Below are 26,657 nucleotides of genomic sequence, written 5' to 3'. Positions count from 1 at the left end.
GGCTGGGTTCTGCTTCATGTGAGAGTAGAAGCTCTCTCACATCTTATGAATTTATATGAGGGTGTCCTGAAGACCATTATTTTCCACTGCCCTGTATTCTTAAGTGATGTTTGAACACATAACCCAGAGAATGCAGACCTGTCACTGCAGCCATTTAGGCTTTGGGGAGGCACTTCCTCAGTTTGATTTGCAGAATTTCTTGAAGGTTCTCCTAAGCACAACTGAGCACTTCCACAAAATAAGCCTTTCCTTTTGCAGTTGTTGACAAACTATGCTCCTTTGTTTAGAAATATTTATATAGGGTTTATACATCACTTTGACCCTTCCTAATCCACATTGATCCATCACAGCAACTTCTGTATGCATGGAGTGAAATAACTTCATTAGTAATGTGATGGTCAAAGGAGAGGGTATTAAGGTGGGGGATGTGTATCCCAGGAAGATGTAGGAGACAGAAAATCCTGTTGGAGCCTCCATTTCAGAGTGAGGGGCACATCCTGGCAACTCATCTCAGCAGAGTTTTAGTAGATGGTTGAGAGTATCACGCTTTGTTTTAGGCACTGTCACCTTGAGAGCTCCGTGGCAATTGATTTTATCTTTATGGTCCTGCTGGTGTTCAGTGTCTCTCACCACTGAAAAATTCTGAGTTGGACTGAAAAGGTCCACCAGGAGGTGAATGGTGAGATAATGCTGACCCCAGCAGAGGAGACAGTCTGGCACTGCTGAGGTTAATAAAGAACTAGTTGTGCCTGGAAGAAGCAGGTGCCCTCACCTGGGCTGTGGAGGACAGGCAGGTGTTGGTGCATCAAATTCAGCTTCCAAGGGAGCCCTTGAGTACAGCCAGGGGACTGGGGCACTGAAGGGACACCTCCAGTACAGTTCACCTGGTAAGATGCTAAGAATATGAATTCCTACCATGCAGTCACAGAGCTGAAGTCAACTTTCTATTACCAGAGTTTTTCTCTATTGCTAAAAGGGGCAGTGTTCTCATCAGGAAAAAATACTATCAGGAAAAGAGATGTATGTTTGGAATAACTAGCAAGGAAGAAACAAGAGAGTTTAGTGAATTTTTTTTTTCTTGGATTATTGTTTTTATTATATTTAGCAGTTGAACACACCAGTGGCTACTCTTGAGAGCTTTAAGAGTACCATGGGAAAGGTCTTGCCAATGCCAGGGGATTTCTAGTGACTGTTTTGCTGTGACTGAAGCTCCCCAGCAATAGTTTGTTTCTATATAAGTACCTGAACCAGATTTTCTCAAGATATCTTGGTTTTGAAGTGTGGGCTTGATCTCTGACTTCAAAAGAGCTGATGGGGTTTTCACAGGCCTAGGTTATAAATGTTTTAAAACTGACCTGCATGCAGCTGATGCTGTTGGGTTTCAGCAATACTGCTGTGGCTGAGAGCTGGCTCTGAGCTATGTGGGCAGGCAGTTCAAAAACAGAATTCTGGTTTAAAGTTTCTCCTACCTCTTGGAGAACTGTGTTAGCTGTCCATATGCATCTGCCATGCCTCCTGGATGGGTGCTGTGGAAACACTAATGCAGTTTGGAAAGCATTTTTACCTTCTTTAATAATTCTTTTAGTGCTGCACTGCATGTGCCATCTTAAAGGGGGAAAATGGCAAGACAATGTGATCGAGTGGGGTTTACATCAAAATACTGAAATGTATGTTCTTTCCAGTTTGCTCAGCCCTCTGAGACAGGACTCTCTCAAAATGTATTTTGGTTAGGTAGGAGTTTTTTGGTGTGCAGGTAGAGAAAAACATGTCTGTTATGTTTTCAGAGTATCTGAGACATCAGCAGAAGGTGCCTTCCTTGAGCTGATGGTCTGTAACCAGCTGAAGTCGTGTCACACGAGGGGATCTTTGAATGTGACTGACCTGTCGTGTGTGTTCAGCAAATGTGTCCTAGCCCTGACCTTGACTACCCCCGGTTTGTTCAGGCTTGAGCACTGACCTATACATAATTTGTTGTGGTCTCACCGTCTGTTCAAACTAAAATACATACTAATGTGATCCGAGCTCTGCTTTGTTTTGGGCTCGATACGTAGATGTAATATTTATACTGCAGATAAAGGGTTACACATCTTCCCACAGTTAGTGCCTGCCCTCCATCCCAGTGCTTGTGTGAAACCTCAGTATTTCCACTTAAAGCAAGGAAGGAGACTTGATTATCTGTTATGTAAATGTGTTCTGAATATATGTGTGCACAAGAAAAATCTGAAGAGGGAGTATTTTTAACTCAAGTCTTTTATTCTCTATATAGGTGTTTCAGACTGGTTTCAATGTATGCACTGATGCAAAGGTACAAGCAACCTTAGAAAGTTCTGCCTAAACTTTGTTACAAACTTTTCCTTTTAAGCAGATCAACAACTGGTTAAGGAAACATTCTGATGCTAAAACTGGTTTTCCCATTAATAGACACTTGCCATGTAGGGCTGATGCACATTGCAAACAGTCCTGTTTAATAGTGCTTAATAGCTGGTTGCTTTGTGGTTGTGTTTTTTTCTTTGTAAGGAAACGAGTCATTTGCAAGTTTTTTTCCCAACATATGTGAAGGATGAAAAGTGAACTTTAAAAGAAAAACAGCCTTAGGTTTATAACAAGCTTTTATCTCAACATAGTGATTTGCATAAATAAATTTCCAAGTGTTTTAATGAGGAAGTATGCAGCTCGGTCTTTTGAGATGCTGAACCTCAGGGTTTTAGCTGAATTTTGGTGAGCTCTAGTGTCCTGGAATTGAATTTGGTGCGTTTTTCCTGGATCATGCTTCTTTTAGTTAGTAAATGGATTAACTTCCTCCATAGGTATGTGCTTAGAAATTAGTTTATATCCATATATAACTTTTAAAAGAAAATACTGTAAAAAAGGAAAAACCAAAACACAATGAAAACCCTCAGTTGTTTTGCTGGAGGACTTGCCCTTACACTGATTTCTACAATTCATATACTTGCTTCCACTATTTCTTTCTTTCTTCTTATTTCTGTGTTCATATTAACTCATTGAGTTTCCCCTCTCAGTAATTCAGTTCAGAACCTGGGTTGCATTTGCCTGCCTGTGGCTTGATTGGTTCTGCTTCCGTGTTTCTGCTCTTTCCTCTTTTTTGCTGGTTTTTTTTTGTTTATTTGTTTAAAATTCGAAGCAAGCGCTGCCTGGGCTTACAACATGTATTTGTATATGTCTCCCAGTATTTTCATATTATGCCCCTTGAGGCTAAGTCTTGATTTAAGTTGTCTCTGGTGATAAAGCCTCATGCTGTGGCATGCTGCCCTGTCAGTCCTGCCAGCAACTGTTCCTTTGTAGGGTCATGCTGAGAACTGGATCAGAGAATTTATCTGTGGCGTTTTTGGGGGTTTGTTTGGTTTTTTCCAAGCCAAAAATCACTCAAACAAAAATCACAAAACTCCCCCAACCAAAGCACAAACCCCCTCTAGGCATGGATCCCATCCATCCTCCTGCAATGTTTGTGTTGGAGCAGCAGCCCATTGGGTGGTGTTTGAGGGGAGAGAGAATAGTGCCACAAAAGACAATGTTCCCTTAAACCCCCAGTCCACGGGGACTCTGAGGCTGTGAATTCAAATAACAATGGAATGTTAATGCTGAGAAGTCATGTTTAACTTTAGCAATCTCACTTATGATTATCCAGCTGCTTTGGGATCTCAGAAAGGGGTTTGGGGTGTCCTCTGAGCAGAGTACCTCTCCCTTGGCAGATGCTTTGTTTCTGCTGTTGCAGGGTGGGGGATGGGAAAAGGCAGCCTAAGGCCTTGCAGATATTTGAAATTGTTTTGTAGAATTAATCTAAGTGGAACACCAGGACTGGAAATGGGAAAAAGATACATTTACAGTCAGTATTTGTGAGACAGACCAGATGACATCCTAGTCTGTGACTGACTGCCCTTCCAGTTGCCTGTGTAAGTATTTTGTGCGTTTAATTACTACATCAGCAAATAAAATGACTGTTTATGACCAGGAGAAAATGGAAAAGAAGATACAATTATTCCTTTTTACTAAAACTTAAAAGGGTGTCCGGCTTCTGCCAAAAGGTTGGTTAAATCATAAATCATCTGGAAGGAGACCAGTGTGGATGTCAGGTGAGCACAGCTTTTAAAGGTGAGTGGATTGCCTTCAGTAACTTGCATTTGGTTTCTCAGAGTGTGTGTGTGAATGTTCATGGGCTAAGATTTCATGTAAATTTTTATGATGTAATTACTGTAATGAGACATCTGCAGTATCACATCTCATAACTACAGAGTATGTCAGTATTTTCCTTTGATGAATGTTTTTGGGAAAGGGGAGTTTTAGAGGTTGTTGCCAGGCCTTTTTAGACTTGTTTGCTTTGAAATATAAAATTTCATGTCCTGGCCTAATAGTGGAACTAAGATTTATGTCAGATAGGGTGTGATTTGCTTAAAAAGCTCAGTCTTGAACAAGGAGAGGGCAAGGGTCATCAGCAGAAAATACACATAGCTTACAGCATTGAAACGTCTTTCCAGTTTCTCTGCTCAGTTTTATTTAGGATGCTTGCTTGACTCCCAGATAAGACTTCTATTTTTACCTGTGACTGCTGGCTCTGCACTTAACCCTGCTGAATTCCTGCCTGTATAGCAGCCAGGTGCTACATTTCTGCCTTCCAGCTTCCTTTACTTTTTCTGTTCCTGTTCAGTCCACAAACATGGAAAAAAATGCCCCACCCTGCTGACTCATTGAGTCCAGAGCACTCCCTATATTCCTGAAATAGGATTACTATCTGAGGCAGTTTGAGCAATTCAGGAGAGATGGGTCTGGTTCTCTTCTGCAGAACCTTTTAAAATAGCTGGTTTCTTCTCAGTCCCATGAATCCTGGCTTTGTGCTCTGCCCCAGCCCCAAGGTGATTTCCGGGCTCGTATTCCTTTAAAGGGCTTTTGCAGCACATACAACTGTTGTAGAAATCAACTAATATGTAGAATAATCCTTTTAACAGGTTTATTCTGATACTCTGTTGGGTATTTAAGTGGATTTAACTGCATCGTTTAACACGTCCTTGAAGATGGCTCCAAAAGGACCCTGCTGCGGGCAGGCTCTGTCCTATCTCCCTGTGCATTCCCAGTGTGCCTGGGAGATGTCAGGCAGTGCCGGAGGCACTGGGGAGGGGTTGCTATTTGTAGGGGAAGACTAAGAGTAGCAAACCACTTAGGCTGTTTAACATTGTGCTGTCTACAACTCGGTCTCTCAGATAATACTGACAAGTCTGGTTGCCCTGCAAGGACTCAGAACCGTGTTACAAGGGTGAACTCATGTTCTTTTCCCTGTTCTTCTCCAGCTTGCCCAGTGTGCAGTTGTCCAGTGGCTCACCCCTGGGACAGCTGTGCTACTGTATGTGTCCCTTTAGCTTGCTTTGCTTTGGGATCAAAGGACTCTGTGAAGGCAAATGTCAATTATTAATTCTTGGTTTCAGAAATACCCGAAGTGACACACTTCTCTCTGGTTGAAGTAAACAGCAGTCTGCCTCTGTCTGTCAGCAATGCTGAGCAGCCCCGGTGTAATGTCTCGGGTTTTGAGTTCTTGCAAACAAGTGCATCCTGCAAAGGGCTACGTTTGGCAGTGAAATAGTCAGCAAAATGCCTGGAAAAGAACATTACAACCTTGAGCACAGCCCTTTGGAATGTAGCAGGTTCCTGATAAGGCAAAAATTGGGCGGGTGAATGTTTTTCAGAGTAGCAGGCCTGGAGAAAGGAGGATTAGTGTTTAAGATGCTGGAAGTCCTGTCTTGAAAAAAATCGTGGGTTTTGTTTTAAGTATGTTGAAATAGAGTTTTAATGATATGAAAGCCTGCATGAAACTTGTGAGTAGGGTCAGGTATTTACTTTTAAAAGGGTAACTTGCAATTTTACATTACAATGTACTGTACTGGGGGTTGGTTTAAAAGATGCATAGAAGGATTCTATACCCGACTAGGGACTGGGGAGAAGAAAACTCAGTCTAAGATTTTCTGCAAAAAGAGGAAGGATACACACTACTAAAACTGGGTTTTTCTTTCAAAATATTCTCTTATACTATTGTAACAATATGGGCTGGTCTGCTCCTGAGATCTGCAGGTGTTTCAGAAGTGTGTCAATAATAATGGGTCAAGCTGTCAATAATACTCTGTCTAACCAGGGAAACTGAGGCTCTGAGAATCACAAATGAAGTGTCCAAGATCATCTGCAGATGGTAGGTCTGGGATCTTGACCCGAACTTTTGTTTTTAGTTCTAGAACTTAACCTCTAAGACAGTCTCTATGTAGGTATCTCATCCCTGAAGTGAGGTGGTAACATCGATGCTAAATAAGCTTTATCCTGGCTCATCTCTGCCTGTGATGGTTAGATAAGTATGGTTTAACCTTTCTTTTTCACTGTTTTTGGTAGAACCCTGCAGTGGATAAGGCCTAAAGGGAGAAGTTAGTTAAGTCTGCTAGCTTTTTGTTGGCTTATGCTGCAGTTCTTGGATGATAAAGAACCATGCTGGTGACCACAGCTTCTGTTATGTAACCAACCAAACAGCTATTTTTTAATTACCAATGCATGTAAATGGACTGAAGCTATAAAGTAGTTTGTGTCTCATTACCAGACTCCTTACTAGGAAGCTCTTCTGTCTTTGTTTTCCTCTCCAAACATTTATACATCTCTTGGCACAGCAGAATCCAGGGCTTTGACTTTTGTTCACTTACTGCAGTGCTAGTGACACTTCTTTTGCCCATAACTGTTGCTAATTGAATGACACTTTGCAGTACAGAAATTTTGTGGCAGAAGAATATTTCAAGAAAGTCCAGTCTCTGAGCTTGCTTAAAAATCAGTGCAGCCTTTAGCTGGCAACAATTAAGGAGACAGGAATTGAAAAAATTCCATTTTTCCTGTGCTACAGGATTGACTGCCCGACTAACCGGCTTTTCTTATTTACACTTCTCCAAAGGCAGAGATGGGGTTTTTCAGAGGGTGGGTTGATGTTTTGTTTAGTGGTTTTTGTTTGGTTGGTTGGTTGTTGCTTGTGTTTTAATTGCTTGGAAAGGTGGGTTTACAGTAAAGGTCATTTGTGTTTCAGGTGGACTTACTAACCAGTAAGTTCCTGCCAGAACAGTACTTAGAACAGAACCTAAATTTTAAAGCCTTCCAGATAGTCTCATTAACATCCTCAAGATCAGTGAGAGAAGCTGTTGTACTTACTCAGCAAAGAATGCAACTGTCTTGTGACTGTGGTATATTAGTGAAGCCTTGAAACTTTCAATATCTTCCTTGCAGCAGCTTTGCCCCAGGTTTTCACTGTCTAGATTGTCTATTTATACTCTTTGTACCCATTATTGTTGTTATTATTATTATTTCCAAAGGTCCTTTACTGGGTGCTCTGCTTGATGTACCTCTTACGGAGAACTTTAAAATCTGAAGCTGCTAATGCTCTGCCTCAGCAGCTCCCTAAACCAGTCTTTGTGGTGAGTCTGTTTACAGCAGTATCGAGAAATAAGGTGGCACCGTTCAAAGGAAAAAGAAATCCCCAGCCCTCAGGGAATGTATGTTTGAGTGGATTAGTACCTGCACAGCTCCTGACTCCCTGGGGAACAGCCCTGCAGTTCAGCCCTCTGTGTGTGCACCACCTGTTACCAGCACAGGCTCTTCAGCAGAGGAGAGCACTCTGCTGCACAGGCAGTGTGTGAAGCACTTCCACAGGGGCAGTTTGTTAGGGAGGGCTACACTCCTCTTTTAAGCTGGTGTTGGTAGGATATCTGCCCTTCCTAATGCACTGGGAGGGAGAACTTGATTTCTGCGTTGGGAAATTGCTTTTATCTTCAGGGTTATTGTCCCTTGTGCCCAGCTGTGCAGCCTGAGCTGTCAGATATTGAGCTTAGGATCTCCTGATGCTTCGCTATGATTTTAGTTGCTTTTACCTTAACCACTGAAATATGTTCATTTTTGCAGCCCCATAAAGTGAAGATTACTTCTGCCTGGGAACAGAAATGTGTCTCCTTCAGAAGTGGCTGTGGCCATCTCAGATGGTGACTGCCCTCTTTGTTGATGAGTTTTGATTGTGGTGTTTTTCCCCATCTCAGTGCCCCTTTCTCATTCCAGTCTCCCTGGTCTGTATGTGCCATGCATGACTCAGTTTCCTCTTTGGTGTTGATTTCTCTGTCCTGAGCCTAGTTAAACCCTAATTGCTTTCTGATCCTTACCTGTGTAAGGATCCTTTCTGTGTATGATTTGCTGCCGCACAAACCCACCCTCGCTCATTAGACCAGCTTAACCATACCCTCAGCTGGCTTAAAACCAGATTTGATTCAGTCTTTGTGTTCCTATTTCAACATTTTGCTTTTTAGTGTTTTTCCTCCATCCCCTGACCATCATCTGCTGCTAGTGCAGTGCACTGTCCCCTTTGGGGGAGCCCTGCAGGGTGACTGGGAGGGAGGAGGGTGGGAAGGGTGCAATTATAGCAGCAGCCTTGGGGAATTACAGAGTCATGTGAATAGGAGCATGTGAACTGTGGGAGGGGGCTAATGGACTTGGCAGAGATGCTTCTCGCTCCACTTCTGCTAAAATGGTTGCTCTTTATCCTTCATGGATAGCACATGTGTTTGAGTCTCAGGTGATGGATGGGAGCCAGGCCACAGTAAAGAATGTATGAACAAAGAGCAAATAGCTTTGAGATACCTGAAAAGGTGTTAAAACAGTAAAACTTCCCTTTATCTCTTCAAAGCCATTTGTTCTGGTGCCCTTAACCTTTGATATCTCATGTGTTTTTTGTCCTCAGGGGTCACCATACAAGTTGCAGAAGAGCTGTACTGGGTAGCAGTAGAGTTGTAGGAACTACACTGCACCTGAGTTACTCAGTGAGTACAACCTTCATCAGGAAGGTTTGTGAGACTGCTATCAGGGCATGTGTAAGCAAAGGCTTAAGGAAGGGGCAGTAATTCTGTGGGTTGCATCCTTCTAAATTGTTGCTAGGCCTTTTTTTGTTTGTTTTGATTTGGTTTTTTTCTGACTACATTTCCCTGAATATTGGGCACCCAGTACTGAGGTGGTAGGGAGACAATGTCTGCAAATCAACAGCATAACAAGAAAGAGTATCTGGGTTATATTGCTCTGCTTTCATCTCTAAAAACTGCTGGGGCACCACTTCTGGCTCTAAGATACAGGCAGGGGTTTTCCAGAACAAGTTGTTTGTGATCCAAGATGGACCAGCCAAAGGGGTGGTGAGGAGCTGCCACAAACTGGGATGAGTAGGTTGCTTATCTGATCCCTCCTGAAATGTCTAATCTGTCAGAGCTGTCAGAACCTGGGTATATGCTGGAGGATGAGCCATATTTACATAACATCTTGGAGGGTGTGCAAGAGAGAGGTGAGCTTGAGGAAGGGAAGAGGTGACATTTAATCCCTTGCTTGCTGAACCCTAAAGGTTTGCTTTGTGTTGGTCTGCTCCCCTGTGCTTCCCTCCTGTTTTAATGGCTGTGATGAATGACAAATGGAGGCAGAGCAGTGAAAACAGGAAACATAATCCCTTAAAAATAAGTGGTGGGAAAGGGAGGAAAGAAACTGTAACTAAAGGAACCCCTGCTTTCATGAGGCAGCTCCACAGAGCAGCTGCTGGCTCGTCAATAAGAAGGAGCTGCTGTTCTCTGAATTTAGCAGAGGGTTGTCTTGAACTCTTGGAAGGGTGAGGAGGACCTAAAAGTAGGGGAGCTGTGGTCTACCCTGTGTTGTTTTTGTTATTGGTTTTGGGTTTGTTTCTTTTTTAAAAGAGGGTTTAGAACCACTTGTCTTGACTACGGGTGAGGTTTGGATGGGATGTCATTTACAGTCACACATTGTTACAGGCTGCAGAGGCCCTCAGTTCTCTTTGGTTCTGTGTTGCCATGCAGTCACTGGCAGCAGAAGGGGTGGAGGAGAGCTGACTGCAGTATCTGCCATCTAGAGCAGTGAGAGGCTGCTCAGCAGGAGCTGGTTTGCCTCAGATTAGTTTTCTCACTTGACTGCCTCTGGACCCCGCTTATTGTTCCTACTATGTAAAAGGGGTGGGAGCATCACAGTTGTATTGCACACCAGCAGTCACTGTTTGGAGGGGTGGACAGAAGGAGTTACAATGGACACAGCAAAAGCCTCTCTGCCTGTGGAGCATTTTAGGAGGCATCACACTGCTGGTTGGCAAGGCTGAAGGCTCAAGATTTCCAAAGAATGATGCTAGATAGAGGGACATCCTACCAGTTCAGGTGCTTCATCTTATCATTCTTTTCATGCCGTAGCTTTGAGTGTTGGATGGAGTGTCTGCAGTGGGAAGTTCTTGAGGCTGAAGAAGCAGGAAGGGGAATCTCTGGATCACTCTTACGCACTGTGTGAATAGCAGGTGCTTAGCTGAGTGGTTGTTGGAGCAGTGAAGCTACTTACCTAAACTGGTAAACAAGGTTCTTTTAGAGCAGGGTCCAGCCCAGCCTTCCCCAGCTCCTGATCGTTTTACCTGGGACAGTAAAAAGCAATTTGCCTTCTGATTGCACTCAGTCCTGTTGCACTGTAAGACAAGAAAGCCTGAAAGGGATGGGATCCCCTTAGTATGGCATGGGACAGTGGAAGAAAGTGGGACTGTTGAGGGGGAATGTGCTTTACCTCTTTGCACTTTCTGTCCTCCTTTTGTGGAAGATGAAGATGATGATTTTCTCTGTAAATTGGTTTGAATGTCACTTTTGCAAAGGGAGACCAAATCCAAGCCAGAACTGCCTGTGGCTGTGTCTGAAGTGCACCCCATGGCAGCTCTGCAATAGCCAGAGGGAGAAAGTAAGTTCTGTGGATCAGTTCTTGGCACCTTTTGTTCCCAAGTGGAGCCGGTGTTAGTGGAAGGAGCTGTTTCATGCCTATGTGCAGGAACTGCTGGGTGAAGGCTGGTGGCCACAGTTGTGTGGAATGTGGCAGCAACTTGGATGCTGCAGAGTGTGAGTTCGATAAAGGGTTGCAAGAAGAGTAGGTAAAAAAATCAGATGACTTGCCTGATTATTCCCTGTTTTCTTAGGACTTTGTTAGTGGGGTGTGGGTCTATAGCAGTGCTAATTTAACTGTAATTTAGTCAGTGCTAGAGAAATTTACCTGGGCATAGTTTTAGGCAGTTTCAGCCTATTTCAGCAACTCCTTGTACTTTTGTAAACGTTGAAAGAATTTGAGAAATACTATTTGGGTGGCTCTTGCACACTGGCTACTATGCGGCTCTGCTTCCACTCTTGATTCCTCAGAGTGCTGCTGCTTATTCATTTGCCTCATCTAACCCCTTTAATCCAAGAGTTTAGTGCTCAAACTCATGCTGCCTGGCCTGCCTCTTAAGTTTGCAAGGGTACATGCAGAAAACAGCTGGTAGAGCAGCTGTGACAGCATTAAAAACCAGAAGGTGCTGTCAGAGCTGAGCTGATGTACATTACCTGAGCGGGGCTGGAGAGTGGAGCTCCCGACTTGGCTTGAAATTTGCCGGCTGGGCCTGAGTGTGATATCAAATCTACATTTGAGTTTCTCTGCTTACTTGAGTTTTAGAGGAATAGTGATTGTGTAGCTGGAGAAACACTGAGAACCAGGGGAAGACACAGAAAAATTTTAAAAAGGGAACACACATTTTGTGTGTTACCAGTGAATGTGGTAAGTGTTATCCAGACATGTTCTATTGGTTCTCCCGTTGTCCCTCCTGTGGTCACTCTGCTGGTTTTGTTTACGTTTTATCTTGTGCTTTAAGGACTGAACTTGGAGGACTTGGCTCCAGGGAAAGCTGTAGTTTTTCCTGCTGCTCAGATTCACTCTCTGAGGACACCACCCTCGCACTCGCTGCGTTGGGTCCCAGCTGGGGTCTGCTGAGAGCTTCCACCTGCTCAGCTGCTGCCCCCCTTCCCCGGCTTTTTCACTTGCCACTTGCTCTGACCCACCTGTTGCCCGTGGTATGGGAGCTGTCACACACCCCAGTGTGGCATCTGGTGCTGGCTGTAGGGCAGGACTGAGGCCCCCTGGCCACATGCCAGCACTCAGTGGCACTTTGGGTCTGCTCTTAGTCGTTTGTCACCTGGATCTTGCCGAAGCCTGGCTGATGGAAGCTGTGGGGTGCTGTGGCTGATTAAGAGGCTTTATCAGACAGGCTTTTCTCCTCTCCTTATCCCAGAAAGGCTGCAGGCAGGTAAGGTTGTACTGTGCTTCACATTTTCTTTTTAAACTCTCCAACCTTAGGTGAACTTGAAATTTCCCCAACATTAGACCTTAGCCCTCAGAATAAATAGCTGCAACCTGAAAGGAAGGAGAGGATGTCAATCCGTGGGCATCTGTGTGCTTGATCTTTTGCCCCTGTATGTTCTTGAGTCCTTTTTTGCTGTGTTGCTGATGCTTCCCCTGGGTGTGCTGGGGAGAACGCCCTTCTCCCAGCCCCCCCTCCCTGCAGCTGCCAAGGGGGAGAGGCACAAAAGCTGTTCTGTGTGCTGCCTTCGTGGAACAGCTGATGGCTCAGCAGTGCTTTAGGAACTTATGCTCTGCTACAGGTGCTGGGAAGGGGAGGCAGTTGGGGGCAGGGGGATGAACACTCTGCTGCTGTTTCCTTGGGGACTGGTGGGAATTTCTGAGTTTTTATCTGCTGCAGTGTGGAGTGACAGAAAGAGATCCTCCACATACACACTCTGAAGGATCTTCAGCCCTTTCCTGCCCAGTGTAGCAAGATGAGATTTCCTCCGCCAGCCACACAGATTTGTTTGTTAAAGAACTGTGGATTGATTTCAGAGCACAAGTGTTTTTGTCAAGATTACTGTGCATGTCTGGAACAAAAGTTATTTCTCTTTTAAGGGGAGGAATTTGCAGTCTAGTTTGCATTTTTGTCTCAGTGGTACTCTCTCACTTGTAAATATTCATCACCTTCAAAGAGATTAATGAAGGTAGTTCTGAGCCTTTCATAAGAAACATACCCTAGGAATACATGTGTCTGTTCAGCTCTGATTAACACCCATTTGGATCAGTTTGGAATCTAATTTGTAAATTAAAGTGTACAGGCAGACTTTGTCCTTCCATATTTTAGACAGGGAAGGTGGAGAGTGGTGAGAAGTTGAGAGGAGTGTGGAAGACGATACTATTTTTGATTGTGATAGGGATGCAAAGAAGTCCTTTGGGTAAAGGCTGAGATAAAGGAATATTCATCTTTGATAACATTGTGTTTAGGTGCTGCCAAGTGTGTGTCATCTTCAGGTACAAAAGAGTGAGCTAAGGATAGCATAAAGTGTGACACAGAATTTACTGCTTGTGTTTTAAAAAGAAAACTGTCACCTTATTGCACAAATATGGTTGGATTTATAAAGCTTGAGAAAATTACTGCTTAGATAGACAATCATTGAAAGCTCTGAAGATGAAACAAAACCGAAATTTTCTTTTCCTGTAGGTGTTTGGTTTTGTTGTTTTTGTTTTTTTTTTTTTTTCTGATAAGCTTCATGCATCTTCTGCCAAGAAATTAGCGATCAACAGGAACAGAATGTTGTCTGGCTCTCCTGAGGTGCAGTCAATTCTGTAACTTTTGCACAGCTGAAGGCAATGACAGTGAAGATGACACAGTCTCTGTTACCACAGTTTCTGGTTTTAACTTAGTCTTACTTCAATCTCCCTGGCAAAACACGAGGTGGTTCTTGCATTGGCTTGTTTCTTTCTTTCAGTTCAGTGGTAACCACACCCAGAGTTCAAGTCCCAGCACACTTTACATTCCTGATTCTTTAAGTGCTGAAATACTGGTCAGAAAGTGCCAATGAATTTGTTTGGGGGAATATGTTTTTTCTGCATGAGTTTGAAGTATCTGGGAATGTACTAGAACCTTGCAAATCTAAATGTTTCACGTACACTCATGAAATCCTGATAAAGAAGGTTCTTCAAGGCTCTGCCTGACACCTTTGAAGCATTCTCTGGGTGAAACTCAGTGATTTAGAAAAGCCTTGTAGTACCAGCTCCAAAATCCTGTTTAAAGTCTCATGTTGATTAGTGCATGTGAACATAACAGAAATCCTTCTTGCTCAAAAGAAGTTCATCTGCAGAGTATGGCACCATATATTGAAATCTGATTCCAGAATGTTTTAAAGCTAAATTGTTACAACTGAATCAGGATGTTCCCTTGTGATGATGGTTCACTGGGGATACCTTGTTCTTGGGAGGCAGTGTCCTCTTTTAGCTGCAAAACTGCACTTCCAAATGAAACTTAATGGAAAATCTGTCTCTTTTGGTTTACTTTTCTGTAGCATTTCTTTGCCAGTCCAATCTTAATCAAGGTCAGACTTTATATTGAAGCTGAAAACTGGTATGAGACAAGGGTGATTTAATAAATTAATTGTTACTGAGGCTTTCCAAAGTAACAATTTATCTCTGAGCAGGAGGCCAGACTCCTTGGGCTGGTACAGCAGAGTGATGTTCCCACAGCGCTGTCCAACTGGACTGGCAAGATGTGTCCTCCTGTGCCAGGAGATGCTGTTTCCTGCCTTTCTGTGTCCACTCCTCTCTGGGAATGTAGTTCTGCTGTGGGCAGAACTGATGATACAGAAATACCTACATAATTCCTTAACTCCACATGTCAGAGAAGCAGCATATAAAGCCTGTAATGTTGCCTCTTTTTCCTATAGTGATTTGTAATCTGTGACTGTGTGTGGACCTGTCAGCTGGCAGGTTCTTCATTAGAACTGGCATCTCTTCTTTCTGATGTGTGTTGCCTTGGGGTAATTGTTTTCAGAACCATCTCTTTGCCACTCTTGTGCTCCATAGTTGTCTATTTAAACAGACTCATGGCTTGTCCATTGTGCCTTCCTTTGATGCCCTTGCTGTCCCTGTAAGGTGATATAGAGGGAAAGAGGTTTTTATCACTGCAGTAATTCTCAGACAGCTGGTTCTGCTGGTGGGGAAAAACTACTTCATACTCTCCAGGAGGCTAATTCTTCAGAATTTGTTGAATAACTGTGTTATGACTGCAGCCGTAATAAGCCATAATTGCAGATAAATGCCTGTGCAAGTTGGTGGCTGACACCATTTTTGTGCATGCATAATGTCCTTATCTGTGTTCCTCTGGGTAGCTCTTACAGTCTGGCCTCGTTTGCTCCACTGTAGCAATGTTGAGAGGCTCCTTCCCTGGGAGATCTGGTGGTGTAGTGTTCTGACAGCAAGACAGACACACTCCTTCACGTGTGCCATGAAAGGTGTAGTGTTGAGGTTACGGTTTGCTGTGCACACGGTGTCAAATGTTTGAAATGTCCAATGCTGTGTGTTAGTGATTTTTGTGGGTTTTTTTGGTATTGCAATGTGCAGAATATTTTGTGGTTCAGCAGTGAGGCCCTTTCTTCTCATGTCTGTGCAGTGCATAAAGTGTGAGTTTCAGAAGACACACAATCTCATTCAGTGACATGCCAAGGTTTCAGCACCCAGTATTGTCTGTATAATGTAGATTTGTTTGTTTAGTCATCATAAGGGCTCTAACCCTGTAAGTCTTTGCCACTACATAACTTTTTCCTACTTTCTAAGTGTGTAAGACTTGTGTGGAGTCGTTTGGTCACCGGGAGCATCACGTCTCTTGTCACAACTCCCTGTGGAAATGTCACAAAGGTTAAAGTTACCCTTCCTCAGGGCAGAGGCTGGTGCATGGCTTCTCTTCCAGAGTCACTGTAAGGAGGCAAGGGCGCCTGCAGAGCTTCGTGCAGGCCCTGATTTCTCTAAATATTTAATTGCAAGGTGCAGGTTACCCATTGATGTGTGTGTGGTGTGGTCTTCCTTATGTGTGTGTGTGTGCTGCACAGTGTGCTGCTTGTGCAGCCCCTGAGCACACTGTGGAACTTGGCAAATCCAAACCCCTTTTCAATGACTTGCCCCAGGGTTACTCCTTTTCCTCACCGAAGGGTACTTTCCTGTTTATTTTAATTATGAGTGTTTCTTCTTTCTATGTTAAATAAAATGCTGTATCTTTTTTTTTTCCTAAATTGACAGGCAGTTTTGTAGCACACTGCTGGGGGGCATTGATTAAACAAAATATTTGCGTTTGCTTATTTAAGTGCCTTATTTTTACAGAAACATTATAAAGAATTGCAATAGTTCAAATGATCTGCAGATCCCAGCTGTGCCTGCTTGTACATACTGAGAGCATCTTGCTTTGTGTGCTTGTGTTTCTGAAGGAGTGTTTTTGTTGTGTTTTAGTTTGGATTATTTTGCAAATTGCTTTCTTGTCTCTTTTAAGTAGCACATGCTCCAAAGCACTGGAGTATTTGACTTTTTAGTGTTTCTTCTAACAATATGTTATGAAATATAGTCCCACTGGCTTCAGTAAAAAGAACTTTTCCAAATGAATTATAAGAACATTTTTTGGTAACAATGTCTTTCATATTTCTTTTCCTGACCCACAGATATCTCGAACTTTTCTTTGGGGAAAAAAACAGTCTCTGAGGGAGAGACCAGACCTGTAAATTTTTAAGCCCACAGTAAATATTTCAGTGCATTGTGTGCAGGGATCACCTCGGGAGTTCAGTTAAGAAACGTTTCTGAAATGTAAACTATCTGCTGAAGATCAGGGCTGACAGGCATCCACATAGGATTTGATTTAGCAGAAGAAACCAGCTTGGAAGTGGAAGCACAAGGAAAATCTACATAAAGCGCTCGGCAGCATTTTGATGAACAGAGCACATTCTTCCAGGGCAGAAACATTGTCTCAGCTGTTTGACTAAGAGTTTCCAAAGGTTTGAAAACAGACTTGTTTTCTTGCATCTCATTTCTGAGACCTTATTTCATCTTAAGTCTAAAGACAGAACTCCAGATTTGTAGTGGCAATTGCCGTGCTGATAGCTGTCTTTAGGAATGTGGCAACAACTAGAAAACATTGGAGAATGCAGCACATGAACATAAAAGAGAAGCACAGTTGTTGAAATGGGTTTAGGAATTCATTTAATCTGCTTCCCTATTTCTCCAAATGCTGTCTTCTTTTATTCCAGGGGACAAGTTTTTCTCTAGCAAGATGTGCAGGGTGATGTGGGTACAGGATATAAAGGTGACATGGGTCAAGATATAAAGCAAAAGCAATATTAAAAGTGCATCTGTTCCATCATAGCTTGAGGTGGTAAGAAATCAGACTTTGCAGTGCCTGTTTGGAGCACAGTTTCTCTGCCTGTGGGCAACAGCATGTGCAGTTAAGGGGCACCAAGTAAGTTTTCACACACCCTTCTTAAATCATACCATTGTATTTTGGGACAAAATGAGAGGCAGGACTTTGGAATTTCCTGGTATTTGTTGAAGCATTAGAATTACAGTGTATTTTTAAGTCCTTCTCCTCTTCTTTTTTGCTCAGTCATTTCTTTGACACTCCAAAGTGTTGCTACCTGTGCCTCCCTGCAAAGGATGAGATGGCAAAGCTTCCTCATCTCTTAGACTGTGGTCTTCACATTCGTTTATGTTAAAGTTAATGTGGCTAAAGGCTGGCTTGAAAAGCTTTGCCAGCCTGTGTTGCTCTCCAAAGAATGGTTATGCACATCAGCTATTCACCCTCAGTTTTCCTAGGGAGGAGAACTAATTTTCTTTCCTGCGGAATGATAAGATTTGGTTACTTCCTGAGCCGAAAATAATGTGCCCTGTTGCTTAAACCTTGTTAGCAAGCTGAGACTTGCTGAAGAAACATTTGCTTCTTCCACTCCTCAACCTGTCAGGTTTTCAGATTATCCTTGCTTGTGTTCTGCTGGTGGAGCCAGGTGGAAAATAATAAAGCCCCTCTGCTTATCTGTGGTCAGCACTGACTGAAAGGGAGGGCTTATCTCTCGTCCCCATGTGTCCTAGAGGAAGCCAGGCTGAAGCAATGAATCCCCGTTCCTAACAACAGGAAAACCCAGAATTTGACTTAAAGGGGATGATTGATTGGAGAAAACAAAAAAAAGACACCAAGTAATGGGGATTGGTGTCAAGTGGCTGAAGCTGTGTTTGTGGTGTGCTGAGGTGTGGCAGTGCCCAGCTCCCTCCACACTGCCAACAGCTCCCAGAGCAGTGCAGACTGCCCAGGCTGCACCAGCAGGCTGGCTGTGTGTGCTGGAGGTCACAGCAGCGTCCCCCGGATTGATTTTTATTTGTTTATTGACGTTTCATTCTGTAGAAGCAGAGTGGGTTTTGGCTCAATGTAGAGCTGAGGCTCCAGGTGAGAGCAGAGGGATGCTGGTGGGACGTGTACAGGAGCCGGCTCAGCCTTTAACCTTCCTCCTGCTGCAGCACCCTGACAGCAGATGTGCTGTCATATTCCATGATTTTGAGAAGTGGAGGATGTGTTAGAGAGATGCCCTTCTACAGTGACCTTCCTACCTGTAAGCTCTCAAAATAATAATGCATAAGTGTTCAAGAAGATGTCAAGGCAATTCCTGCATAAGCTTGTCCAAAGACCAGCTGCTGGGACTGGCATCCATCCATCCACAGCTGAAGGGAGTGTGTAGGGGCTAAAGCCATAAATGCTCTGACTTAGTGACTGATGCAGTTTTTTCTCCCTTGCTTTGACTAAAGGACTGGGCAGAAGAGGTAAAAGAGGAGTAAAGTGTGGTGTCCAGAAGAGCTTGACTGCAAAATAGTGCACTGCAGCTTGGTGAAGAGGGGGATATATGCAAGGTTTTGTGGGTCTTGGATTGCTGTAATTCTGAACTTCTGCAGTTGTGTGTGGCTGTGTGCTTTGCTTGTTTCTACAGTAACTTAAAGGTGTCTAATTTTCCTTGTCTCAGAAAGCTGTTCCTGAGTGATGCTTTGGAATTTCTTTGATTTGCAACTGAATAATTCAGCCCTTAGCTATATAGATTATCCAAATTCACCTACCAAACCCTCCCTGCCATGAAAGGTGCAAGTGGCTTGCCTAAGAAGAGTTAATGTCACCTGTAATAACTGACTTTCACCCAAAGATCTGCAAATATATTTTTTTCTAACCATTACTTTAAAGTTCCAAGTATAGGTAGGTATTATCTCAGTTTAAAAACTGAAAAAGTGCAGGCATTGCTGGGTGCTAATCTGGCTCTTCCTAGAGTCAAACTGTTCACTTGCAGGACAAAATACCTTGATCTTCTTAGCTGCTGCCTTTTTGTCACATGTCCTGATAGTAATGAATAAATAGTACATTTAGTACATCTGTAAATTTGGAAAGATAAGAAACAATGGAAAAACTTGGATGTTGGACAAACACTGGGGCTTTTCCCTATTGCATGAAAGGAATTGCTGTCCCAGATGGTTAAACACAAAAGGATTAGGTATACAGCAGGATTTTGTGCTGTGTATTGTCTTAGTAACCATGGTGCCACGCTGTGCAACCTTGCAGAAGAGTTTCCTAGACCCTTTTTGCAGTGGTTGCTGTGAATCACTGAGTTGTTTCTTTTTTTAGTCAGACTTTGTACATCTGCAGGATCCACAAGTTCATGGTGCCACTTCTCATGAATAATGAGCTGCCCAGGTGATACTGGAGGTAGTGGTGGGTTTTGCCAGTTCCCAGAGCAGTCTGATTGCATTCAGAGAGCTGTGATGATGTAAGCAATTGAATTTAAGTTACTGGAAAACTCCTAATTTCCAGCAGTCCTGGAGGTGTGGAAAGTGTTTTCTGCCTTGAACTTCCTGCATGCCAGGACTTCCTTTTTCCAGCTGTCACTGTTAGAGAAGCCACCTTCTCTTTGCCATCCGGTCTCTTTGGATCAAATTCCCTGTTTGTCACCAGCTCTTCTAGTCTTTCTTTTTCTCAGCTGAAATTTTTGTTTCTACTGTTGCAGACAGAAGCAAACCTAAATCAGTCTTTAGCCCTTCTGCTTTGCAGCTCTAGCTCACTCAGTGCAAAGCTGTTACCCTGTAAGTTAGTTTTATCCTTTGTGGTGGAATTTTGGTATAATTCTGATGTTACTGGGATCATTTGTTAACTATTGCCAGGAGAGGCATTAACTCCCATGCACGTATAATCTGTTCCACAGCTGACATTAAATATGTTCCCCATGGAAGGCAGAAAAAGGTTTCAATTCTTTTAAATGCAGCAAAAATCTCTGTAGCTAGGAATTCCTGACCCTTTGGATGGAATACTGAAAGAACATTCAGAAATTATTGGGATTTATTTGCTTGTGCAGGAAAAAGTTGTTTGATGGGTTTCCGTTTGAAGCAACTGCTTTTAAAGTTCTATTTAAAGCCTCTTCTTCAGTCTTCTCTTCCATTTCTTCTGGACAGTACTGCAGGATGTCTGTGCTCCATTTCTTGCAAGGAATGACATCCCAAGAAATACCTTAGTTTTTTTTGCATGTGGGAGCTCTTTTCATCACTGATGGAGAGCCTTGCTCTGTAGGACCACTCCCATGGGCTCTGCTAGTTAAAGAATGGAAGAGGTTTGGGCATTGGTTGCCATTGTGTATAACACTTCTTGTGTCTGGCATGAGAACAGAGGGAAAGACTAGCTCTGGAAACAGGGAAATAGGGTTGACTAGACCTGTTGTTACCATTTACAGAAACTAAGCAGAAGAGGCTTGTCCAAGGTGGTTCCCTCCTTCCCTTTTATTGAACTCAATAATCATGGACAGTGGAGAGGGAGAGATTTAAAATACCCAACAACTAGGTAGGGAGTAACTCCTGACATAAAGGCTTCTATTCATGGCTTCTCCCCCTCCTTGCTTCCCTTAAATAATATATATTTTATACACAACTTTCAGACCTGTTAATTGAGCTGGTTTGGGTAGGTTCAGAAGGAGAATGTAGTGTTTTGAGGCTGGGTACTAAACCACAGGGCTGGCTGAGCTCATTGGAGGGTGCCTGAAGCTTCGTGGCCTTGGCCTCCCATTGCTTGAAGGCCTCCAGATGTGGAGGGCTGTGCACAACCCACGCTGCATTCTTGGGGTATCTGTAATGTATGGACAGCATTCAGTAGGAAAAGTGGATTAGTAACAGAGTTTGAAGGAGGTGGGAATCTTTACTGGAAGTGTCCTCTTCCAAGTTTCTTACCAAGCTGCAGGTTTTCTGGCATATGTGCAGCTCTGGGGTGTAGCATTCTTCCCAGCATTTTTGTAAAACAAGGATAGTGAAACAGGAATATTCACACACAAAACTTTTTCCAGCCCTGATTTTTTGGCAGACCTTGTGGACTGAGCAAGAGAAGTCTCAGGTTCCTGGAAGGCACGAAGAAGCTTTACATTCTGGTCAGAAGCAATGAGAGAGGCAAACCTGTGCTATCTAGAGGGCAAATTGGAGGGAAAATACTGTTACTGGGAGAGAAGGACATTTTAATTCTGGACTGTTCACATTCTTGAAAGGTGAGTCTGGGTTTGAATAAGAAATTGTATATCCAGAGGGAAGCGCATTTTGCAATATGGTCTTTCCAAGTTTTTGGTGAGAGGTGGATTTCAAACCCTGTCTTTTGAGCATAATCCTCCTTAATGGCAGTGCCCATCTCTCCACATTCCTCGTGATTGCCTGTGCTCCCACGTGCCAGTACTGTCTGCTGGTTGTTCACACACCTGGTGAGAAAGAGCATTGGTCACTAATGTCCTTGTGAGAGCAGTTCCAGGGATGCCAAGGCACGGTGGTCTCTGGGAAGCGCTGGTTCCCCCTGTGGCATTTGCCTGGCCCGGAGCAGAGGAGCGGGACCTGAGCCCCCGTGCAGGGGCTGCCCTGTCCTGCAGTGCTGGCTGGGGCACTGTCAGTGGCTGTGCAGTTACTGCTGTGGTTTGACAAGACCCTCTGTTGCAGTAACTGCATTTTCCTGGTTCTCACAGGGGTTCATCCCCAGTGAGTGCACGCTGGGTTGTTGTGTCTCTGTGACCTCGTGTCTGTGGCATCCCCCGACAAGGGCCAGCCTCATGTAAAGAGCCCCCTCTGAGAGTGGCTGGTAGCCAGTAATCCCTTTAGAAAAGTCTGTGCTCTGAGAGTGCAGTGTGGCAGATCCTGCTGTTACTAAATTTTACATTTCACCCTTGGCTTTTTGCCAAGTCCCACGGGGAAACTTGGTTTCCAAGAAGCAGTCACAGAATAGGAATAGTGGCTGCTCTTTGCTGGGGACCTACCAGGCAGTGCTCATCCTTCCCTGGGAGCAGAGGGGGGCAGCCAGGGAAGGAGAATCACGTGTTAGGCTCAAATCCTCATAGCCAAGACACAACAGCAGCAGGAATACTTTGTGGTTCTCTATTAAAATAGTCCCTTGTGTGAGCACTTCAGGTCCTGAGACTCACTGCCTTTGTCCCTGTGACCCTTTGTACCTCTTGGAGGCAGAACAGTGTGTGCACGACTTCAGGGTAACGTCAGGTTCAGTTTAAGACTAAATCTCCAGGCTTTGGAAGAGGGACCTGGCAGTTGAAGGTCCTGTAGTGACTAGTAGAGAATAGAAGTAGTGACTAAGCAACCAAGTCCTTTGGTTAACATCCAGTTTATGTGATGTCCAGGTCATTGTAGTGGCACCCCTTGATAAGGGTCAGCTGTGCTTTTTGTTTTTCCTCTTCTTATTCCCCTCCCATTTGTCAACATCAGGTGCTGGTCACAGGTGTTGGAGAACCTGTCTTGTAATGGAGTTGAACAGACTGTGGGTCCTCCTGCTCCTGTTGAAGGGGGACACACTAATTGAAGGCAAGACATGTCTGCTTGACATAAAACTGAGGAGTGAGTACTTTAATCTTTGAGAGGTAGTTGATGGGCACCCTTGTGGGTGCACTGCCTTTACCTAGAAAGTCCTCACCTTGCTCACTGAATTTGGCCTTTAGCTTCATGAAAACTGTGTTTAGATTCATTAATGCACAAGGATCATCAGTGCAGGTGCTTATGAAGCTTCATGTTTTTTTCTTGGCTGTTGCATTTGGGAGTAATATGCGAAAGGAATGAGTTATGTGCTTGTTTTGTTTCTCTTCTCCTCATTCCCATCTGTTAAAAAACAAACCCAGAAACAAAAATGAGGCCATCCCATCATTTTTCATCTCTACCAGGCTGCTGTTGCAAGGCAGCTTTCTCTTCATGAAGTGTTCACTTGGTACTGAGGTCCAGCCCATTTCTATTTTGGGAGAGAAGAGACGGAGAGGGTGTTTCACTTCCTGCAGCTCCTGCTGAGTGAAGCCACTTGTGGTCCCCAAGCCCTGGGCTGCTGATGTGAGAGTAACAACTTAAACGGTTGTGATTATTAAGAGGAAGAAAGTGCCTGAGGATATTTGTCATCTCTTTGTGTGAACTGTGTTTCTTCCATTACAACTTGATGTCATTCTCGGTGGCATCTTTAACACCTGCTGGTTTTATAGTCTACACTTATTTGATTGAAAGCTTCTTGGCCAAGGATCTAGGCTAAAATTTGCTCAAATAGCTTGAGTCTAAGACTTATTTTCGTGAATTGCTTGGGCTTGTGAGGTACTAGTGTGGTCCCAGAACTTCCCCATGTCCTGTATCAATACTCCCCCTTTATTTTACCTTCCCAAGTAACATCCCTTCTTTTTTCTTTTTAATTACTTTGGTTTAAGAAGGAGAAATGAATATTTGGGCAAAAAAAGAAGCCTCTTGAAGGCAGTGGTTGTTGTTTGTGGTAGTGATGTTCTGAAGAGGGTTTCCATTGCCACATACAGCTTTTGTAATAAAATATGTGCCCACTGTGCTGGGTGGGTGCATTTTATGAACTGTATAAAATCTTAATGCACCACTCTGAGGAAGTAAAACAAATCCCAGGTTAGTGGGGTTTTTTTGGGTCTGTCTTCCATTCTGGTCAAATCTTGTTCTTGGGGCGGGATCCAACTTTCCACTTCATGTGAGTGAATATCCTGCTTGAAATAATCATCTGGCTAGTCCCATTTAGCAACTTAGAAGTAGTGTTTCTGTCTTTCTGCTGTAGTAATATTGACAGGAATCTTGTCTTATCCCACTAATTCTTCAGTCATCTCAAACCTATCAAAGTGTGTGAGTCTGTCAGACAGTGTAGTTGTTGTTTAAAATTGCTGCTGAAAATTAAAGGGAAGCATTAACCCAGGAAATGTAGTGGCATGCAGAGGTTTTGTAGAAAACAGTTACTGTGCAGTTGAACAGTATCTGCTCTGTGCAGCTTGGAGTTGAAAACGTCAGAAATTCTATTTCAGGGCTGTGGCAAATCGCTTGAAGCTTTTTAGGGCTGGACCAAGCATCAACACAACACGTCTTCCAAGTTTCTGTAAAAGTCCTGGTAAAGCAGTATCTAAATATAGTGCTGATGTACAAGTGTTCCTTTATTTTTCCCCTGTTGTGTTTTGCTTGCTTCTCACTGTACGTGTATTCCATGTAAGGGGGGTTCGGTTTGTCTGTGGAGTTTTCACTCAAAATATTTAACTGCCTACAAACCCGATATGAAAGGCAAGAGACTAAAACAAATAAATACATGTCCTATAAAAGGAATGAAGATGGGAGGCAGCTGTGCTGCCTGGAGGAGTGCAGCCATCCTTCTGGGTGTGTGCTCCCTTACTGGCACAAAGATCAGCTGTAGGAACAGTTTACTCAGTTCAGAGTGAGTGTCTGTGCCTGGCTAATCTTCTGCCCTTCCAAAATGGTCTGGTCAGGTCAGAAACCATGGCCTGGATCCTCTCCCTCTGGTAGGGGGAGCATAACTGTGAGGATTTCTTCTGTGGGCAAGTGATTGATCCCCTTCCAGTAAGCAGTTTATCCCATCTAAGATTTTTGTTTGCTTCCGGATGTGCTTCTGGGCTATATTAAGGAGTTTAGGTTGACATAATTTCTAAATCAGTTCTTGGGGGCTAAGTGGGGTGAAAGCAGCTTCCAGTGCAACACCAATTGCTGTGAATTTGTATTTCCCCACCTCTGTTGACTTTAATTGAGTGAGGCCAAAGAATCATTTAGGTTTACATTCTTTCTAAGGTGTCTGGTTAAGGTGCCAAGACTGTATGTGTACTTGTAATGCATTTGGGCACAAAGTTCTCTTATCTCTTGCCTGACTTAAAGGGCTTTTGGAAACTCAGTGTTTTGAAGATTTTGGATTTTGTGTCAAAAATTTGAGGGTTCTCTCTTGGCTGTAGGTGGCCGTCCTTAGAGCTTCTCTTTGTGTTTCTTGGATTTGTAGATTCTTTGTTTCTGTCAAAGTGGAGAGTTCAGTGTCAGTTCATGCAGAGCATCGTGTGGGCAGGGTTTCCACAGCCACTCTTCAGGTGCCAGTCACAGCTCTCCAGGGCTGTTCATTGCTTTGCCTGGTCCCAGTGGGCTCAGTGGCCACCAGCACAAAGGCAGCTGGTTCCCATCACCCCCTGCCCCCGGGGAGCTGCCTGGGGCAGTGATGTGGGTGCTGCTGGGGCTTGAGGGCTCCTGCAAAACAGCCCCTGTTCCAGCTACTCCCACATACTTTCCTTTTTAATGCTTTGTTCTCCAGCAAAATGTTGCTTGTAAAGGGGGGAGGGAGGAGATCCCAGGCTATTATCTGCTAAGTAGGTCGTAATTCTGGTAAATAATTGATTTTTTTTTTTCAGGCTTGAAATCAGAAGCAGGCCTTAAGTGCCAGTGTCAGACCACTGTGATTATCACTCCTTCTGGAATTTCAGTGCTTCATCTTGGGGAATAGTTGTCTGGCTCTTTTGGGAGGGGCATGCCACTGGAAATAAAAGGAGAAAGTAATTAAAAAATCACATGGAAAAGGTGTTTCTTTTGCTGCTACGTTGTTTTTAAAGTTTTCTTGCTTTAAACTAGCTCCAGTGGGAATTCTCTGCTTCTGGCTTGTGTTATGCTCTGGATTAGCTGCTCAGACTCTTTACCTGTTTTTATTAAGCACTGGAATTTGGAAATGAAAGTGTTAACAGCAGCAAGTGTCAGCATTGGCTGTGTGTGCTCTGGATGTGTCTGCGCTGTTCTGCTTAATCTTTGAAAATCTTATTCTGCTGTGCAGACTGCTCAGGAGGAGTCTGCTCTGGGTTCCTTGGATTCAGCCTGTATTTTGGCAGACCAAATCCTCTTCCCAGATAGCTGAATCAATCTGCTGTGGGAGTGCATAGATACATATGTATATGTGTGTTTATGTACAGATACTTGTGGGTTTTACCTCTTTGTGTCCTGAGAGTTTCCCTGACAAGCTTCCTTCACCACGAGAGAAAGAGAAGGTCTTGTGTGGGGAGGTGACCTTTGGGGACACACTCCCCTGAAAATCTGTTTATTTTGTGTCTTGCCTGGGAATGAGCCCTGACTGTTGGCAATCCTTAGTTACACCCTCTGCAGTACAGCAATAGTGCAAAGACTTCTCTGGGGCCTGCAGCGGAGAGAGCTTTTCTCACAGGTAAGTCCTTCTGCTTTGCCCTCTTCTCCTGCACCAGCTGACCTGAATTGCAGCTTCTGAGTGCCCTTGAAGAGTGAGTGTGTGTGTTTGAGTCACAGCTCTGATCCTGCCTTGGTCTGTGTGTCCCTGTATATCCACAGTTACCCTCGAAATATTAGGGAGCCACAAGAGCTCAGTTCTTCCCCTCGGTGCAAAGTTACTGTGTGAAACTGCTTTGGAACTTGCTGGGCTTGAGAACACTTAATAGTTTGCTTTTGGAGCTGCTGTCTGAGCAGGCTCTGCTCTGTGTGTACAAGTCTGGGTACAGAACAAAGCTGCTGGGGGACACCAACATCCACACAGGTTGTTTTACTTGGGACTGGTGTGGTCCTATTTTCCTTTGGTTGAAATTCATTGGCATTTTAGTGCTTCCCCTTGGCAAGGCTTCAAAATCACTTGTAGGCTCATTGATGCTGTGGGATGTCAGGGC

At 43.8% G+C, this 26,657-nt stretch overlaps 1 protein-coding gene across 5 annotated transcripts in view; it reads left to right on the top strand.

Moving 5' to 3' along the window:
- BCR (BCR, RhoGEF and GTPase activating protein) overlaps positions 1-26,657 on the top strand; it is a 105,721-nt gene that overhangs the window by 16,841 nt on the left and 62,223 nt on the right. The window contains exon 1 of one of the 5 annotated variants that reach the window (XM_017814089.1): positions 4,029-4,091. The exons of 3 other annotated variants lie outside the window; for them this stretch is intronic. In XM_017814089.1, coding sequence (XP_017669578.1) covers positions 4,085-4,091 — 7 coding nt within the window. In that variant the 5' untranslated portion in view covers positions 4,029-4,084. Of the gene's footprint in view, positions 1-4,028; positions 4,092-21,073; positions 21,234-26,657 lie in introns of those variants that run through there. One more of the 5 variants, XM_017814090.1, reaches the window with a different exon arrangement.

Source organism: Lepidothrix coronata, unplaced genomic scaffold (assembly GCF_001604755.1).
Source record: "Lepidothrix coronata isolate B3197 unplaced genomic scaffold, Lepidothrix_coronata-1.0 Scaffold44, whole genome shotgun sequence".
NCBI classification, from domain to species: domain Eukaryota; kingdom Metazoa; phylum Chordata; class Aves; order Passeriformes; family Pipridae; genus Lepidothrix; species Lepidothrix coronata.
Note: the sequence above shows the minus strand (reverse complement) of the source record. Positions and strands in the feature narration are given on the sequence as shown.